The following is an 18598-nucleotide window of genomic DNA, read 5'->3' on the forward strand; positions in this document are numbered from 1 at the left end:
TGAAGTAGACTTGATCTGTGGATTATGTTGCAGGTAAGCGTTGTATCAGAACACTAACCGTTTGCTGACTCTTTCCAGCGAAACGAGGTCGACGAGACCAGCAGATAATGCTGTCCTGATTTCCCTGATTTATTTCAACAAGGTGGCCGTGGATGGGCTACTGGAAAACTTTTTGCGATAGCCGGTTCCAGCGGCCTCTCTGTATAATTTACTGTCGGGAAGCTAAATTGTTGATACCAGACGAGTGGAATAGCGGGTTGCGATTCACAATGGCCGGCCTTACGGACGATGTAAGCGCTCTATTTGTTGGCAAGGTACTTCGTTAGCACCACTCGTTGATGATCGTACGTGCCCCAGGTCTTTGCAGGCATGTTGCATAACATGAACGATTACGGTGAAGACGGAGCTAAACCTAGGTCTTCGACGCACTCATAGACTTTCATCTCCATCGTGTTTCATGCAGAAGCACAAGGATTTGGGAGTGGGTGGGGGTTCGCATGGAACTGACGCACGAATGCAGTACTACAAGGTGATACATCCTCGCTGTACGAGTTCATGTACTTCATCGATAATGAAATTTCAACGTGTTTCCAACGACATTGCGTGATATTTGGAGGAGATTCAAAACATATGTTTTATTGTGGTGGGGCGTCGTGTTCACTTAGCCCTTCGCTAGGAAAGTGTGGTATCACGTTCTTGATGCCCAGGTGGGCGCAATGTCAGTGCCTCGTGACGGAGGCTGGTAGCTGTGTTGATGTATTCTACCTCACCGCGTTGCTTGAAACGGTCGAGGAGGGCGCCCCATTGTAGATCCCGAGATTTATGCCCAACAGGGCTCAGGCACAGTGCTTCTTCGTACAGAGAGACGGCCTCGTCGAGGTCATCAGATTTGTCCTGGTGACGGAAGCGGTAGTAGCGGAGTGAGACAGCCAAGTTATTCAAGTAGACACCACGATCAGGATGTCCCTCGGGACACAGAGAAACAGCTTCACGACCAAGTTGTATGCTCTCATTTATATCAACAATGCTCCCACATTACCCAAAATGTATACCGAGTGCCCATGAAAGCTTATAGAGGGAGCTGGACGGTATTCATGGCCCAAAGGACAGAGCTCGAGTACGATTCGTCGAAGGTGGATGCCTTCATCGGATGCGTCTATCGGAAGATTGTTGCATGTGCGGATTACATAATCCATACCACTTGCCCCTGCCACGATGGTCCGAAGATATGTGCCCTCTGGGCAGATAGGTAGTAGCTCGAGGGAGATTTGAGCAGATTCACGGAGGTCGATAGCGGCAGGCTCCTTGCTGTAGCGCCAGATCAATGCTTTAAGGAGATGGTACAGAGATGATGGATAATCAGGGTGGCCCTGCGGACGAATGCAAGAGCGTCGCGAAATAGACAGGTAGTAGAGTCGATGTCTTGGAGCTCGTTGCAAATGTACCCTTGAAAGCGTGCGCACGCGAGGTTGGTCAGGGTGGCCGACCGGCCACCGCTCTAAAACCAACGCAACATGTTCCACGGCATCATTCAGGTCAGAGACCGGCTTGCTAGTCACGTGTGCTGCAAATCTTGTGTGACCCGCATCCGTTTCTCGAGCGATCTCGCAGTCAATGATGGACTAATAAAGTTTGTGATCTGTCAAGAGAAGTCGACAGTGCAAAGGCTGGCGTCACTCACAGTCAACAGTTCACCGTCGTTGTTTCCACCAACATTCACTAAAGCGGCCTTCAGCGTGAGAGATGGGTGAACACCATAAACGAGTGGGAAGGACAGTTCTACGACACATTAGTGGATGTGCATGAATGAGAAGCAGGTTACTCACCCAAAGGCTCATCTCCATGACCGAGCGGTTCAACCCAAGACATTTCAAGCTGTCCAATGAGTTCTCCATTGCCCAGCATTCCACCGAATTCCAAAGATGCCCTTATCTCGACCGATAATTTAGGTGACGCATGCGATGGCCCACAAATCAAGGACCAGTTCGGATCTGATATGCTCGGTGGATTGCTTTACGGGGTTAAGGTATCGCCCCACGCTACAGAACTGTTGAATGAAGGGACTCGGATAGTTGATTTCCAGAGTCGAGTCGAGTCGAGTTTGATGGACACAAATGCCTGTGGGTATGCGGAAGGAGGGGGGATAGAGGTTTTTCCACTGATGACTGTAGATAGAGTGTGAAGATCACGAAACGAGTGCCAAAGTGATACGGAGTTACCCACCTTCAAGTCTGGTAGATTGATAATCCATGTCACCAGGTATGACAACGTGATGAAGCAAACGACAGGGGACACGGAGGATCAAAGATGGGTTGGACGGTGGGCGGAATGAGTGGTAGGATAGGACGGCGATGTGGATATCAGGACTGGGGAAGAAGTTCAGTTGCAGTGGGTGAGAGGGGGAGGAGAAATTGATGAGGGTTCGGGTCATTACGATTATTTCCAATTGATGGGTGTTCGGTACGATAGATGCTGGTTCTCGTTCCACTAAGCACTGAGATGAAAAGATGGCAGCGGGAGAGCCTGTGGTAAAGAAGTGGGCAATGTCACGGCCAGTCATCAGCGAAAGTGGCCAAGGATGAACAAAGCTGGAGCAGACATGCGAGTCTCAGAGTGCCTTATGATGCTGACCCAGCCTTGCAACTCTTGTATTACTCATACGTAGACTGCAAGGGAATAGATAGAAACCAGTGTATTTCATAGTGCGTAAAAGCGGTGAAAATGATAGAAATCCACAGCCGCGAAAAAGTCGGTTCAAGTCAATACGAGTTGGACTGAGTTGATGAGAGGGAGAGGGTAATCGGGAGTCATGAAAACAAAAGCGACGGTCTGACAGCTCGAAGGAGGCCTAAAACGACTCATGCAGCAGATAATGGAATATCATTGAGTGACCAAGATGTATAATAAGCTTGAATGGCGAGCCGGTGTCTCTGATCAAGGCCCGAGGTGCCGGTGAGGGACTTGTATCACCTCGTTGTTGCTTGATGCATTTGTTGGTTTGTCGACCTAGCGCGGCTGGCAGCAAGAAACGCAGAATTTTACCAGGAGCTCCAGTACTACTACTGGTAATTTGCTGTGAGTTAGACTTTGGGGAAATGAGGGGTAGGACACTTGGCCAAGCTTCGGATCTTGACAAGGCCAAACAATTCCGTAATCCTCATTGATGCCATGTCCATATGCAACATATCGTGCACCCCTCGTGTCGTTCTGCTCACCGAATTGACAAGCCTGAGGAATCTGGTTCATTGTCAATTGCATCATTATGTGAGAGGAGCGCACTGGGACCTTCGAATTGGAACGAGTTATTTGAAAACGATAAAGAATGCTGGTGAGTCTCCGGAGTCCGGCCCTATCCTCTTTCACTTCAGCTCTTGTTGATATAGGTGAACGCCTATACAGCATTTTGGACGACTTTTTCTACTTTCCCCGACGCACCCTGCATACCGACTCCCTGGTGCCGACATCCAAAGTAATGTTCCCAACACGTACCAAACGTCACAGGGCATCATCAACCATGAGCAATAAGAATCCTGGTTTTTTTCCTCGTGCGGGTGAAGCTTTGGAATACAGGATGGACGGTGAGTCATTATATGCGATGTGTAACACTAGTCATCGGGAGAATGAACAGATCTGTTGTCCCGCTAATCAAGCTCACGGAACCGCTGCCATACGTATTGGAACCAAAGACAAGTAGCTGTTCGACCACACTACCTCGAGCGCACCTGGAGGATAAGATATGTTCATCGCCGATCTTCTGATCTCGGCCGTCACCTTGCACCAAAGGCAACACCATATCCCCCTGTCGTTCAATTTCAGACTTGCGCAAGCCCTCGATATGCAACGTCTAATTATCCATCTTGCTGTTCGTCCGGTCGATTGCTAATGTCACCCTTCCCATATTTTCAGAAAGGCTCGCGTCGCCACCAATATTGCCCCATCAATACTGGAATTCAATCATACATCGCATCCATTTCTCTATCTTCCCCCTTTTCACTGGCTCAGCCGTGACGCCTCCTTCATACATACGATGAGTGCATGCCAATATTCTTTACTCAAGCAGTATCTTCTTCCTAGCAGCGCAGTGGGTCTAATCGGTGCCGGAACCCTCTGCCTTCAAGATGCCCGGATATCCATGTCTTGTACTCGTATTAGATGCAGGGCACTGGTCATGCGCCAGGACGTTTTCGCCACAGTTTACTTATTTTTGTTATCACTAGTAGTTGGTCAAAGCTCGCTCTAAAATGTTATTGGGAGAATCATGTAATGCATAATGTAGGGGGAAAATGCTCAAGTCAAAAATTTCATCATCACAAACATCGTGCACGACAAGCACGCCTACGCTTGACACATGAAAAACACGTCTTTCGCAGCCAAACGCAAGAGAGAAGTGTAAGTAGAGACCTGTGGGCGTAAAACCAAGCACCGTTCAACCTGCAGCGTGTTAAAACGACACAGTGATTTAGGCGGGAAGAGGATAGAATAGATCATCCAAAAAGCATGCCGAGATCAAAGAATGTGGCTTGCTTAAAATGAGCGAGGCAGCAGACTCGTGACGACTTAACAAGCAGCAGGGGGACAGAATGCGGGTAACGAAGAATGCCTTGGGGTCAAATGTGTGAAGACAGTATCTGAGTTGCGTCGCACTTGAAAAACCAGTAGCATCCAGTGCCGGGGACTATGTAAGAAGCAAGCGAGAGAAAGATAAATTCGATGATGCTGAGCCGGCGATCTAAGCAGATGGCAGATTCAAAGCAGGGTGAATTCCAAGCGAAAACGAACTGATTGCGAAACCAAGCAGGCAATAGGTGTCATGATTTAGGACTGCAACCAGCAGCGAAACAGGGGGTGGCATGGAGGGTAGGCAACGGTGGCCGTAGTCAGGGCAAGGGCCGTACTGTAGGTTCATCTCCGAGCAACACATGAGCGGTGGAGAGTGGGATACCAGAAGTAATCGATCCCAGGCCTGAAGACCGTGAGTTTCGATGAGGGGAGCAATTCGCTTTGGTGACAAAGATGCTCGTTCCTCTCGAAACCGTGGCAGTAGAACTTTCTACCGAAGAATTGTAGCATGGTTCAGGTCGGACGGCCCCACACAGAGGAGTATTAGGACACGTGTAACACCGAAATGACCAGTCTGGCGAGGAATGCGAAGCCTCGGCAGTCCCAGAAGCCCAGTTGACACAATGTTCAGCGTTGTTCACCAATGCCGAAATGGTCGATTCACAAGCAGGACGAGCGGCGCGCTGCTCCTTCTGGTCCAGCGCTGAGCAGGCACAAGATGAGCATGACATCGATTTTCTGAAGGTCTTGACAGCCCCGTTGATCCTTGGCTCTCCAAAACGTTTGAGCACGACAGCGTGGGTGGGGCCATGGAATCTGTCGGATAGAAGAACAACTTGGGGTAGACCTGGACATGTTAGTATAGAATAATGCACGGATCGTCATCGTTGACATATACACAGGACGGCCTAGTGGTTTTGTTATATGCACTTTCTCCATGACCAACTCAAGCAGAGCTGGCTCATCTCGCTTGCACCACCGCGAGTCACAACTTTGTATTTAATCCTTCGTTATGTTCGTTCATCGACTCCTTCCGTCTCGCCAATAGGGCCTGACCAGCCCGACCCGTTTTCTTTCGCCCGAGGACCCCAGATATCCACTGCCGATATCCACGAGTCGAGCTAAGTCGATGGGACCTATATCTTATTGATTCAGCACCGTCTTTGCTGACTTGCCACCTCCAATCAATCATTAGCTGACAATAAAAAGTTGAACGCGGAGATGTACCGTATGGTTCAGCAATATCACCGAATAACTCATCCACAGTGAGACGTCATCTCCCGTTGCATCAGGCCAAAGCTGTATGTGCACCTCCAAAGCCAAACGTGCGTACAAATCCCAGGAGAGGAATTACATAGTCTTGTGAGCATCAGTGGGAGTCTTGATCGGTGAGACGAGGGTCTGAGGGAGCAGAGTTAACGGTATGGCAAGGCGGTGTGCTAGTTGTTGAGGTGGAAGACCGCGTGTTGTATGAATAGATGGTCGACGCGGATGGTGAGTATCTGTGTTTTATATTTATCACTTGAATGCAGCGACAGCCGAGTGCTATCGTCGTATTGTGGCCTGTATGAAGGTTCTCTAGCTGACTACCAGAATGTCAATAAGCTCTGGGGGGAATGATCTCGCGCAGGACGGGCGCGATAATCTACAAACCCAGGACTTGAGAATTCCAACCTGAATACAGTGATGAGGGAAAATATGAAGTAGAGAATTGCTAGCGCTTACTCGTTTCGACTGATGCTGACAACCAAGCGTGCAGCACCAACCAGAACGCTGCCTCAACTTTTTTCTAGAAACGAAGCGGTATCCTTCTGACAGCTCCGTGCGAATCGACTGCAGCGTCTGAGCGACAACAGGAAGTACCAGTCCAGGCGAAATCCTCGTGATTCCTCCGAAAGTGCAGTTATAATAGCGATAATGAAGAAATCAGCGACACATGGATGTGTAACGAACGACGGATGGATAAGAACAATGGCTTCAAGGGCGCAACTTTTTCACAACGCCAAGCTGTCAGTTGAGAAGCTAGGTCATGTCAAGTAATTGAGTGCTCTGATCGAAATGGGGAGACAACATGAGCTCACCCATGGCAGTGTCGAATGATCCTGCTGCGAACGGTGGGCTTTGGACCCAGAGCTTGTTCTTGTTCATGTCAAGGCCCAAGATTGTCCTCTTCCACGACACCCTCAAACTCCCGATCTACATCTTTATCCTCGTGGTCTTCAGCCTCCCCGTCAAGCTCCCATCCATAGTCCTGGTTTCTGATTCTTGGCCCACTTATACAGGGTAGTAGAAGCACCTACGTCCGAGTCCAATTGGTATATCAGCATCAACGCCAAGATCACCATTTACAAGTACACGGTCGAAGTAGGATGATTGAGGCGGATGGAGGAGTAACAATAGGCAAGATTTTGAGGGTACATTGTCCGAATGTAGGAACGCCATCGACGTCAGGGTCGGTAAGGCCAGCAGCCTCAAGGATTACAACTACGTCTTCCTCCAAACCGTTCATATTTGCCGTAAGATATGCCAGGGGATCTGGGTCGACGTGAAGTCTTAAAGATATGGAGTTGAAAGAACAAACTTACAGAGTCCAACATCGTGCAAAACTGTGGCGAGATACAAAACAAAAGCGACGAGCGGTCGAAGTTTTTGGTTACTGGTAGGCCTGTTCGACGATCTGAGGATACAATTGATTGACTATCGAACAACTGCAAGGGAAGAAGCAAACCTTGTGGCCACCCCGGTCCCAATACTCCGGTGGATCCGTCTGGCAGTCCCAAGCGCCACGTCCAAATTTCTTTGCAAGATCAAATTCGGTGGTCTTGTCTTGCACAAATTGCAGTGACGATCTGTACATTGCATGAGCTTCCATTGTATTTCACAAATATCCAATCGAAAACAAACCTCCGGGAAGCCATTTTGCTGAAGATAAGTGATGATGCTCTAGATTTACCCAAGCAGCAACATTGAGGGCCAGGCCTGAGGTATGATATCCTGAATCGTAAAGTGCAAATTTAAAGCCTCTTGATCAAATATCCTAATCGAGCCAAAACATCCTGACCCAGAGATCAGCTTGTTTTTATCCGACATCTAACTTGCTCAAGACTAGGGAGAGCAGCTCTCGATGAATCCACCTGTCGTAAATTTTGTTGAATAGTGTAGATCACCGCCTACACCCGGGTAATACCCAGTCTTGATTTGACCAAGGACTGTTTCTCCGCTCTCGACTTGATCTCACACCAGCTTGCCGTCCCACCATTGGAATCATTGGATGCACTTGCCACCTGCACTCAAACCACACTGCACGATCACACAATCATTGCAATATTATATCTGGTTCATTTCGAGATGACGTCCCGCAACCTCACTTCCCATCCCTCCTATCTAAAATACTCTTGCTGTTCGGAGACATCGCTATAGTGGTTGGCACCCCTGCCTCATCCCTATCATCTCGCCAGTCTTCGCCTATCCGATAAGAGAAGACTGGCGAGATGTGTAACACTCTCCAGGTGATCTTCCGAACATGTGACAGTGCATCGTCCGCCGTACAGGTGCACAACACCAAGTACACAGTTAGCGTGACCACTGCAGTATGTTGGTCCTCACTGGTCTTTGAACACATGTCCATCTGACTGTCATCACATTTGTAACATGGAGCGATACCGTCAACTCTCCACTCCGTTTTATTCAAGATCACCTGTGGTTCCTGTTCCTGTTCTATGTACTCCAGGCGCTGTTGCTTTGGATGAGCCGTTAAACAAGCATATTTGTGACACTCTGAGCTCGACGCGACCATGTCACGGCAAATGATTCGCGTCAATCAAATTAGGCTTGTGTCTTACTTCATTCTATCGATTAGATCTGATAATAGACTACTTCAGACACTCTTGACCGGCATCGCTGTGGCACGTCGTTAGCTTGTAGGATCACTTGCGGAGCATGACAATATGATAAGTGGAGGTCATGACTCTATATTTCGACACTCCGAGAGGGAGACGAAAGGGAGTACATTATTTGTTGCACAAAACAGTGAAATTCACGCTACAAAACATAACATCCTGCATTCAGATGAAATATTGTTAGTATACAGATGTTGGTGGTATGTAGTCATGCATGAAATACAAAATATCCAACAAAAATTGTGACTGAAATGGTGCGGGATCAAGTGTTATGTGACTCGAACCCAAATGACGGTGGAAACTCAAATGACGGTGTATTACTGTAAGGCCCGCTTCCTTTAGAATGACATGGACGTCCCACATCATCACATGTACGCATTTTAATGTCGTCGCAACCGGTACTAGCAGCAATTTTCATCAGTAGAAAAGGCAGCACATCCCACATAATTGTCGTTCTGGAGAGGTGGACCGACTGCCAGGACGGACTGTTTTGTCATAGATGGCAAGTTGTGTATGATCAATGCGTCGGCGGAGGTTAGGGTTGCCTCAAGCAGCTGTCGGGTGGAATCTGGATCAGCTTATCGGAACCATGACGGACTGATGGATAGGGACATCACTAGGAATTTCATCAACTGAGCAGATTGATGACAGACTGGCGGGTTGGGCTTGAACTTAAGATGGTAGGAAATTAGCACAACCGTGACGAGATGAGTTCATGATGTTAGATTATTAGTTACAGACGAGCGTAAGTCCCACTCGGAACTTATCTCTATACCTTAACCACGCAAAGAAATACAGACTAGGACAGCATGCATATGGCTGGGCATGATCTACAATTGCAGCCTCTGTGCATGCGCAATGACAAAAAAAGTTCGTCGTTCCCCATGCCTACGTCTTGAATATCCGTAAAAGTCGTGCCTCTGTGACGATGCGAGTACGACAGAGCGGACACTCGCGAGATGAGGCGAGGACTAGTTCTGAGCAGGTACGGCACGTGGACAAATGTCTGTAGGGGCGAGTTAGCCAAAGCCGTGCGTGCAATAAGAAATGAGAGATACTCACCCGCAATCCACGATCACGATATTTGCCTCCTGATCCTGACATGTCACACATAAACCCGAACGTTCCGTGTATGTCGTCCTGGGAGGAGAACTGGGTTGAGGTGATGAGGAAGATGGGGAATGATGGTGCTGGGACTCGTCATGCATCTCGACATTCTCGGCAGGGTCTTCTGGCCCATGCACATGGGCGTCTTCTGCGTCTGCCTCCACGGCTGAACTTTCCGCTGCCCTCTCTCTATCCCGCCGTTCCCATTCCTCTTGTTCCCTCTCCTCCCTCTCTATCCTATCCCTTTCCTCTGCTGCCGCTCTCTCCTCATCCAGCCAAGTACTGACGCGCGCCACGAGTTCTCCTTTCTCAAGGATATCAGTGGGAAGGCGTACGCGTGCCTCGAACAGTATCTGTTTCAGCATGTGGATAGGTAAACGCGAGAGGGATGATGGGGACATTGCCAGTAAGGTAGAGAGTGGTGATGGGGGTTGAGGCGTGGGTGGCATGGAGGGCTGAGGTGCTGAGCGAGGTAAAGTCGATGAACGCGCAGGAGGCGGGCTAGCGTTGGCCGCTGGAGATGGGCGTAGAGTGGAAGGAGGCGCTGGTCGAGGGGGCGTTTGTGGTAGAGATGGAGGTGGAGGAGACGGGGGCCGCGCAGGTGTGGTCTGGCGCCGTCTAGGGGGCTCGGGGGTATACGTTGTGTATGATGCTGGCTGTGGTTCAAGGTCAGGATGGGGGAAATCGGGTGGTGATGTGGATGTTTGTTGCTGAGTTGGGGGCGGAGGACGGGTGTCTGATGGTGTCTGGAAGAAGTCAGCGATACAAGGATATAGTGGGATAGACTTCGCAGCAATGATGGAATCCACGAGGTCATTCTTGTCGATACGGCCTTTGACGGGGATATTGTATGCGTCGACATAGTGGCGGAGCTTAGAGAGCGGCAGAGACTTGATGCATGACTGTACCTCTCCGCTGTGACAGTCCAATTATACGCCTGAAGAATACGGGCTGGAAAGCCTTGAGTAGGGTGCTTTGATGCCAGTCTGAAGTTCTCCACTGCGAGTGATAAATCAGCAGGTTTATGCTGCACCCGGTAACGAGACATATATGCCTCGTGTATCCTGAAGTGGGAGTAGTGCCTTTCGGGGTGGAGTGGTGGCAAAACCGCCAGTGCTTCCTGGCAGAACCCAATGGCCTCCTCAACATCTTCGATCTTTCAAGTGTTCGCGAAACGAGAGCAGAGCGCCGAGCTCAAATTAAAAGCTTTGTATGGCGCTCTGGATGGTCTTGCCGCCCTACCCGAAGTGATTCACGGTACCGCTTGATGGCCTCGTTAATATCCTCATTGGCATGTAATTTGAGCAAGAATGGTCCTGTTCATTGAAGTTTGATTGCGAGCCGGCTGGTGTGCGAGAGCTGTACCATTTGTTGGTTCGTTGACTTGAGCGCGGCTGACAGCGAGAAGCAGAGACTGTGCCGCGAGCTCCAGTACTAGTGGTATTCAATCATATTAATGGCCATGGGTGGTAGTATGAGTAAGCTTCGGATCCTAACAAGGTCAAACATCGAAGAGATCATCATCATCTATAATCTATCTATCTATCTATAAAGTAATCTATAATCTTCTATAATCTACTAGCCCACACCCGTTGTGCCTTCGGCACATGTCTACATATTACATTTACAAAATACTATATACTTTTATTTTAATTCTGAGGACAGAGACACGGGAGAATTTTTTGGGAAGGGCAAGAGTCAACAGCAAGACACAAACAGTGAGACTGAAGTTTACCTGGGACACTGGCTTGCAATCCCGTGGCCTCGTACCTCGGCCAGCGGGATGCAAGCCAGTGTCCCAGGTAAACTTCAGTCTCACTGTTTGTGTCTTGCTGTTGACTCTTGCCCTTCCCAAAAAATTCTCCCGTGTCTCTGTCCTATTTTCTGCTTTCCTATCTCCCGTTCTCCCATTCTCCTGTTCTCCCATTCTCCTGTTCTCCCATCCTCCCGTCCTCCTCCTATCTCCCCATTCACCCCATTTCTCCATTCTCCACCTTCCCATTCCCATGTTTACCCATTGCCCATTTTTCCTATCTTTATATTTTCGCATTTTTCGCATTTTTCGCATTTTTCGCATTTTTCACATTTTTCTATTTGCTTGGTGTTCCTCCCCTTGTTGTGGCTCAATTTTTACCTATAACCAATTTTGGACAGTGAGGTCGTATAGTAAGGGAGAACGGTTTTTTGAAATTGAAACTCCGATTGACAGAACCACGCGAAATTTCTAAATCGAGGTTTTAGCGAGGTAAGCGCAAACCATGTGGCCTTTGGCGAAATAAGCGGCGTTGGCGAGATACGCGTCTCCCACACACAGCCACAAAACCAGTCTCCCTTTCTTCTTAGATAAATCTAAAAAGTAATCTAAAAAGTAAGGGAGAAGGGTGTGGGAACGTCTCTAAAAAGCAAGGGAGAAGGGTGTGGGAACGCAGCCACCCACACATGGATGCCACGTTTCGTCGCATGGACACCATGTTTTTTCGCTAAGGTCGCTGAAAAGAGCGATGCCATGTGGTTCTGTCAAGCGGAGTTTCAATTTCCGAAAACCGTCGTCCGTTACTATACCGTCCGAATTGGGTCATATGTACATTTCGCTTGATTTGGCAACCTCACGTGGTTTTTTTTTTCAGCACCGACTGCACCAGACGCGACGCGACGCAACACAACACTGCTCTACCATTCCAGCAGCTCCCAATCACCTGCCGTCGCTTCTGATCACCTGCCATCACCTCTCACCATCAGCTATTAAATCCTGCTGCCTCTCAGTGCCCTCAACACTTCACCATGGCCATTTCCAGCACTGGCTCAGACGCATTATCACGTGACACTCCGGTCATGCTGGGTCATGTCACGAGGTGAGTTTTTCTCTCTCTCTCTTTGTCTGATTGTGTATTTATGGTAGCTACAAGGCAGGAGCCCAGACCTACTGTCGACTGGAATGCCAGGCTTCTGCAGGGCTTTGATGCAAGTTTTGCTGCCCGCCTGCAGCAACGTCATCGCCAGCCTGTCAACATGCTGGCCCCACCTCCAACCTCCACAACTCCTTCAGTACCCCCTCCTTCTGAGCTGTCAGTGCCTGCTGTGACTGACTGGTCTGCTGAACTCCATCGCCGCTGGTCTGAGAGTCACATCACGCGTCTTGAACGGAGACGACTCAACAACCCGTATGCTAAGGTCACCACTTGGCAAGAGAATCGCAATGCTATGGATTAGACAATCCATGACCTCCGACGATATAACGTGAAGTTGGCAAAGGACATCATGTGGTGGGAAGAGCAACATGAGCAAGACCTCAAGAATGATGATAGGGATGTGGATACCTTCTGCTCTCAGTTGGAGGAGGCACGTAAGCATCAAAAGCATCGCAGGGTGGTGGATGCTTGGCGAAAGCACCTCTTTGAGCACAAGAAGGGAAAAAGTCAGGAGGAGCGTCGGCATTTGGATGAGCTACGCGGGGAGGGCCCTCCACCTGGCTGGGAGCCTTCTGAATAGTTTTTTGTGTTAGAGTTGTTCCTATAATATGATTTGATTTCTGATTGGATGGGAGTGATGTATGAAATGGGTGATGTGACATTATTGGAGTGGTGGGAGGATGGGAGGATGGGAAATGAGAGATGGGAGATGGGAGACGGGAGACGGGAGATGGGAGACGGGAGACGGGAGACGGGAGACGGGAGACGGGAGACGGGAGACGGGAGACGGGAGACGGGAGACAGGAGACGGGAGACGGGAGACGGGAGGCAGGAGACAGGAGACAGGAGACAGGAGATGGGACACGGGACACGGGACATGGGACACAGGACAAGATAATTGGGAGGAAGTGTATGAGTCAATAGCATGACACAAACAGTTTGACTGAAGGTTACCTGGGACACTGGCTTGCATCCCGCTGGCCGAGGCACGAGGCCACGGGATCGCAAGCCAGTGTCCCAGGTAACCTTCAGTCAAACTCTTTGTGCAACATCCCATAACTAAAACAAAACTATATAATATTTTTTAAATGTAAGATGTAAGAATTTATTTATTTCACACAACTAAATAATATGTAGACACAGTGAGGTAAGGCACCAAAGGTGCCTTCAGCAGAGCACAAAGTGCTCTGCTTGCTTCCTGTGCCGAAGGCACAACGGGCTTGGACTCGTCATAGTATTATGGGAGACCGGTTTTGTGGCTGTGTGTGGGAGACGCATAGCTCGCTAAAGGCCACATGGGAACGCTTAGCTCGCTTAACCTCGATTTAGAAATTTCACGTGGTTCTGTCAATCGGAGTTTCAATTTCAAAAAACTGTTCTCCCTTACTATACGACCTCACTGTCCAAAATTGGTTAAGCCACAACAAGGGGAGGAACACCAAGCAAATAGAAAAATGTGAAAAATGCGAAAATATAAAGATAGGAAAAATGGGCAATGGGTAAACATGGGAATGGGAAGGTGGAGAATGGAGAAATGGGGTGAATGGGGAGATGGGAGGAGGAGGATGGGAGGATGGGAGAACACGGAGAATGGGAGAACACGAGAACACGAGAACGGGAGATAGGAAAGCAGAAAATAGGACAGAGACACGGGAGAATTTTTTGGGAAGGGCAAGAGTCAACAGCAAGACACAAACAGTGAGACTGAAGTTTACCTGGGACACTGGCTTGCATCCCACTGGCCGAGGTATGAGGCCACAGGATTGCAAGCCAGTGTCCCAGGTAAACTTCAGTCTCACTGTTTGTGTCTTGCTGTTGACTCTTGCCCTTCCCAAAAAATTCTCCCGTGTCCTCTGTCCTCAGAACTAAAATAAAAGTATATAGTATTTTGTAAATGTAATATGTAGACATGTGCCGAAGGCACAACGGGTGTGGGCTAGTCTATAAAGTAAGGGAGAATGGTATGGGGGAAGGGGTGGGACGATTTGGGCATTTCCGCGTAGCGCACATGGTGTCACCAGCGTCGGTTTTTTCATTTACAAGCCGCTTGGAATGCTTATTTCGCTAAGGTCGCTGAAAAAGGGATCCCATGTGGTTCTGTCAAGCGGAGTTTGAAGTTGCGAAAACCATTGTCCCTTACTATACGAGCTCACTGTCCAAAATTGGGAATTTGTAAAAATTGAGCCAAAACGGGATACACCAAGCAAATAGAAAAATGTGAAAAATGCGAAAATGCGAAAATAGAAAGATGGGATTGGCAGGTGCTCACTGGCCCTCCATTTTGCACAACAACAATGATTTTATATATGTACTGTAACTGTGAATACATGATAAATAGTAAAAATTGAAGGACAACAAGGGATTTTGGGATTTTTGTGGGGAAAAGAGAAAAGAAAACACCAAGTAGAAAAATGTGAAAATGCAAAATTGCGAAAATATAAAGATGGGAAAAATTGGCAATGGGTAAACAGGGGAATGGGAAGATGGAAAATGGAAAAATGGGGTGAATAGGGAGGATGGGAGGATGGGAGGAAGATAGGAGGACAACAGAAGGATGGGAGAACAATGGGAGGATGGGAGGACAAGAGGAGGACAAGAGGACACAATGGGAGGATGAGAGGGCTACAGGAGGACAAGAGGATGGGAGGACAAGAGGAGGACAGGACAATGGGACATGGGACAATGGGACACGGGACATGGGACATGGGACATGGGACACAGGAGAACAGGAGAACAGGACACGGGACATGGGACACAGGACAATGGGACACGGGAGAACAGGACAATGGGACATGGGACACAGGACAATGGGACATGGGACACGGGACAATGGGACACGGGACAACGAGACACAGGACATGGGACAATGGGACAACAGGACACGGGACAACAAGACATGGGACAATGGGACATGGGACAAGATAATTGGGAGGAAGTGTACAGTGGCTCAAAAAACTGTCCACATGTTTTCACATTTTTCACTATCTATGATATTGTGTGAGAATATACAAACACATCAAGGACATGCTGGTACCATATTGTAGTACTACTTCAGGGCTTCCAATTGAGCCCTATGGCATGGGAATTGGTCGAGATATGGTGGAGATATGAGGCTTACAAAATGATGACTCATGCGGACAGTTTTTTGACTCAAGTATTTTACAGTGATAATCAGGTATTCTAGTACATTGTGTGACCTCCCTTGGCTTTAATTACTGCCTCTATCCTTCTAGGCATACTCTCAATCAATTTCTGGCAATATTCTGCTGTAATCCTTGCCCATTCCACTGCTACTCTCTCCCATAGCTCCTATACTCCTTTAGGGGGGGTTTCATAGGCTTGAAGCATCTTCTTGAGTATTCCCCAGAGATGTTCAATGACATTGACATCAGGGGACTGTGCTGGTCAGTCAAGAACATTGATATTATGTTCTTTAAACCATTGTCTGGCTCTCCTAGATGTGTGCTTGGGATCATTATCCTGTTGGAAAATGATGTCTTCTTCATCAATCCCTGAGTCAGCTATGCTAGGCAGCAAGTGGTCATTTAGAATGTCCACATACTGCTCAGCATCCATCCTCCCCTCAACTTCAGCGGGCATACCCACACCATTCCATCTCATACAGCCCCATACCATTAGAGAACCTCCTCCAAATCTGACAGCCTCACTAACCTCTCTGTCTGTTAGAAAATCCCTCTTCTTTTTCCATACATATACCTTCCCATCTGACCCAATCCTATTGATTTTGGTCTCATCTGAACATATAACATGCTTCCAGTCCTCTACAGTCCAGTTTTGATGGGCCAAGCCAAAGGTAGTCTTTTCAGCCTATGTTTAATAGAGATAAGAGGCATTTCTTCTTTGTTACTGCCTTGAGATGAGCTGCCTTGAGAACATTCCTCACAGTTTGTGAAGAGACAGTGGTGGTGATGGTGGAATTGGTATAATGGGTGGCTTGGAGGGCATTATTAGCCTTTCCTGTAGTGATATGTTGGATGATAGCCCCCTTATTAGCAGAGGTGGACGTCCTCCACAAGAGTTTTCCTTGTCCAGGTGGCTTTCTTTGATACACTTGGCTGCAGTAGACTTGCATACTTCAGTTCTAGAGGAAATTTGATAAGCAGAGAGGCCAGCATAGGACAAAGAGAAGATATTATCCCTTTGAGTAGAGGAGACGGCTTTCATGGTAATTATGACCATGACACATGAGACATTCTGGTTTATATAGTTAGATATAGTTTTAAGAGTATGCCTAGAAGGATAGAGGCAGTAATTAAAGCCAAGGGAGGTCACACAATGTACTAGAATACCTGATTATCACTGTAAAATACTTGAGTCAAAAAACTGTCCGCATGAGTCATCATTTTGTAAGCCTCATATCTCCACCATATCTCGGCCAATTCCCACGCCATAGGGCTCAATTGGAAGCCCTGAAGTAGTACTACAATATGGTACCAGCATGTCCTTGATGTGTTTGTATATTCTCACACAATATCATAGATAGTGAAAAATGTGAAAACATGCGGACAGTTTTTTGAGCCACTGTATGAGTCAATAGCATGACACAAACAGTTTGACTGAAGGTTACCTGGGACACTGGCTTGCGATCCCGTGGCCTCGTGCCTCGGCCAGCGGGATGCAAGCCAGTGTCCCAGGTAACCTTCAGTCAAACTGTTTGTGCAATATCCCATAACTAAAACAAAACTATATAATATTTTTAAAATGTAAGATGTAAGAAATGATTGATTTCACACAACTAAATAATATGTAGACACAGTGAGACAAGGCACCGAAGGTGCCTCCAGCAGAGCACAAAGTGCTCTGCTTGCTTCCTGTGCCGAAGGCACAACGGGCTTGGGCTAGTCTAAAAAGTAAGGGAGAATCTAAAAAGTAAGGGAGAAGGGTGAGGGGGGGAGGTGGGAGGATTTGGGCATTTCCACGTAGCGCACATGGAGTCGTCAGTTTCAGTTGGCGTCGGTTTTTTCGGTTACAAGCCGCTTGGAATGCTTATTTCGCTAAGGTCGCTGAAAAAGGGATCCCATGTGGTTCTGTCAACCGGAGTTTGAAGTTGCGAAAACCATTGTCCCTTACTATGTGAGCTCACTGTCCAAAATTGGGAATTTGAAAAAATTGAGCCACAACGGGATAAACCAAGCAAATAGAAAAATGTGAAAAATGCGAAAATAGAAAGATGGGATTGGCAGGTGCTCACTGGCCCTCCATTTTGCACAACGACAATGATTTTATATATGTACTGTGACTGTGAATACATGATAAATAGTAAAAATTGAAGGACAACAAGGGATTTTGGGATTTTTGTGGGGAAAAGAGAAAAGAGAACACCAAGTAGAAAAATGTGAAAATGCAAAATTGTGAAAATATAAAGATGGGAAAAATTGGCAATGGGCAATGGGTAAACATGGGAATGGGATGGGAAGATGGAGAATGGAGAAATGGGGTGAATAGGGAGATGGGAGAATGGGAGGACAAGAGGAGGACAAGAGAACACAATGGGAGGATGAGAGGACAGCACTACAGGAGGACAAGAGGATGGGAGGACAATGGGAGGACAATAGGGAGGATGGAAGACAGGAGGACAGACAATGGAACATGGGACATGGGACACGGGACACAGGACACAGGACATGGGACAGTGGGACACAGGTCAATGGGACAACAGGACAACAGGACACAGGACACAGGACACAGGAGATGGGAGATGGGAGAATTGAGGGGAAAGGCATGAGTCAGTAGCAAGACACAAACAGTTTGACTGAAGGTTACCTGGCACACTGGCTTGCATCCCACTGGCCGAGGCACGAGGCCATGGGATTGCAAGCCAGTGTGCCAGGTAACCTTCAGTCAAACTGTTTGTGCAACATCCCATAACTAAAACAAAACTATATAATATTTTTAAAATGTAAGATGTAAGAAATGATTGATTTCACACAACAAAATAATATGTAGACACAGTGAGACAAGGCACCGAAGGTGCCTCCAGCAGAGCACAAAGTGCTCTGCTTGCTTCCTGTGCCGAAGGCACAACGGGCTTGGGCTAGTCTATAAAGTAAGGGAGAATGGTGTGGGGGAAGGGGTGGGACGATTTGGGCATTTCCGCGTAGC

General features: G+C 48.0%; 5 protein-coding genes across 5 annotated transcripts; 2 read left to right on the top strand and 3 right to left on the bottom strand.

The window, feature by feature from the left end:
• Positions 1-672: 672 nt before the first annotated feature.
• On the bottom strand, positions 673-2431 carry EDB91DRAFT_1088556 (uncharacterized protein; the record flags this gene model as incomplete). Its single annotated transcript, XM_041316472.1, has 6 exons — positions 673-986; positions 1199-1370; positions 1446-1622; positions 1682-1779; positions 1827-1991; positions 2224-2431. 6 exons carry the CDS (start codon positions 2429-2431, stop codon positions 673-675), a joined length of 1134 nt encoding a protein of 377 aa, XP_041169170.1.
• A 4360-nt stretch (positions 2432-6791) lies between these two features.
• On the bottom strand, positions 6792-7478 carry EDB91DRAFT_1256647 (uncharacterized protein; the record flags this gene model as incomplete). Its single annotated transcript, XM_041324202.1, has 5 exons — positions 6792-6856; positions 6916-7095; positions 7146-7257; positions 7289-7409; positions 7465-7478. The coding sequence occupies 5 exons, from the start codon at positions 7476-7478 to the stop codon at positions 6792-6794; spliced, it is 492 nt and encodes a 163-aa protein (XP_041169171.1).
• Positions 7479-9097: 1619 nt separating this feature from the next.
• EDB91DRAFT_1340566 (uncharacterized protein) lies at positions 9098-11643 on the bottom strand (the record flags this gene model as incomplete). The annotated part of the gene is made up of 6 exons (XM_041325718.1): positions 9098-9465; positions 9522-10481; positions 10502-10722; positions 10809-10882; positions 10932-11000; positions 11337-11643. 6 exons carry the CDS (start codon positions 11641-11643, stop codon positions 9348-9350), a joined length of 1749 nt encoding a protein of 582 aa, XP_041169172.1. The 3' UTR covers positions 9098-9347.
• A 704-nt stretch (positions 11644-12347) lies between these two features.
• Positions 12348-13055, top strand: EDB91DRAFT_1088559 (uncharacterized protein; the record flags this gene model as incomplete). Its single annotated transcript, XM_041316473.1, has 3 exons — positions 12348-12418; positions 12473-12737; positions 12777-13055. 3 exons carry the CDS (start codon positions 12348-12350, stop codon positions 13053-13055), a joined length of 615 nt encoding a protein of 204 aa, XP_041169173.1.
• Positions 13056-15040: 1985 nt separating this feature from the next.
• On the top strand, positions 15041-15400 carry EDB91DRAFT_1088560 (uncharacterized protein; the record flags this gene model as incomplete). Its single annotated transcript, XM_041316474.1, has 1 exon — positions 15041-15400. One exon carries the CDS (start codon positions 15041-15043, stop codon positions 15398-15400), a length of 360 nt encoding a protein of 119 aa, XP_041169174.1.
• Between the last annotated feature and the right edge of the window lie 3198 nt (positions 15401-18598).

The sequence above is a fragment of the Suillus paluster genome, assembly GCF_016628075.1.
Source record: "Suillus paluster strain FC165 chromosome Unknown EDB91scaffold_206, whole genome shotgun sequence".
NCBI lineage: Eukaryota > Fungi > Basidiomycota > Agaricomycetes > Boletales > Suillaceae > Suillus > Suillus paluster.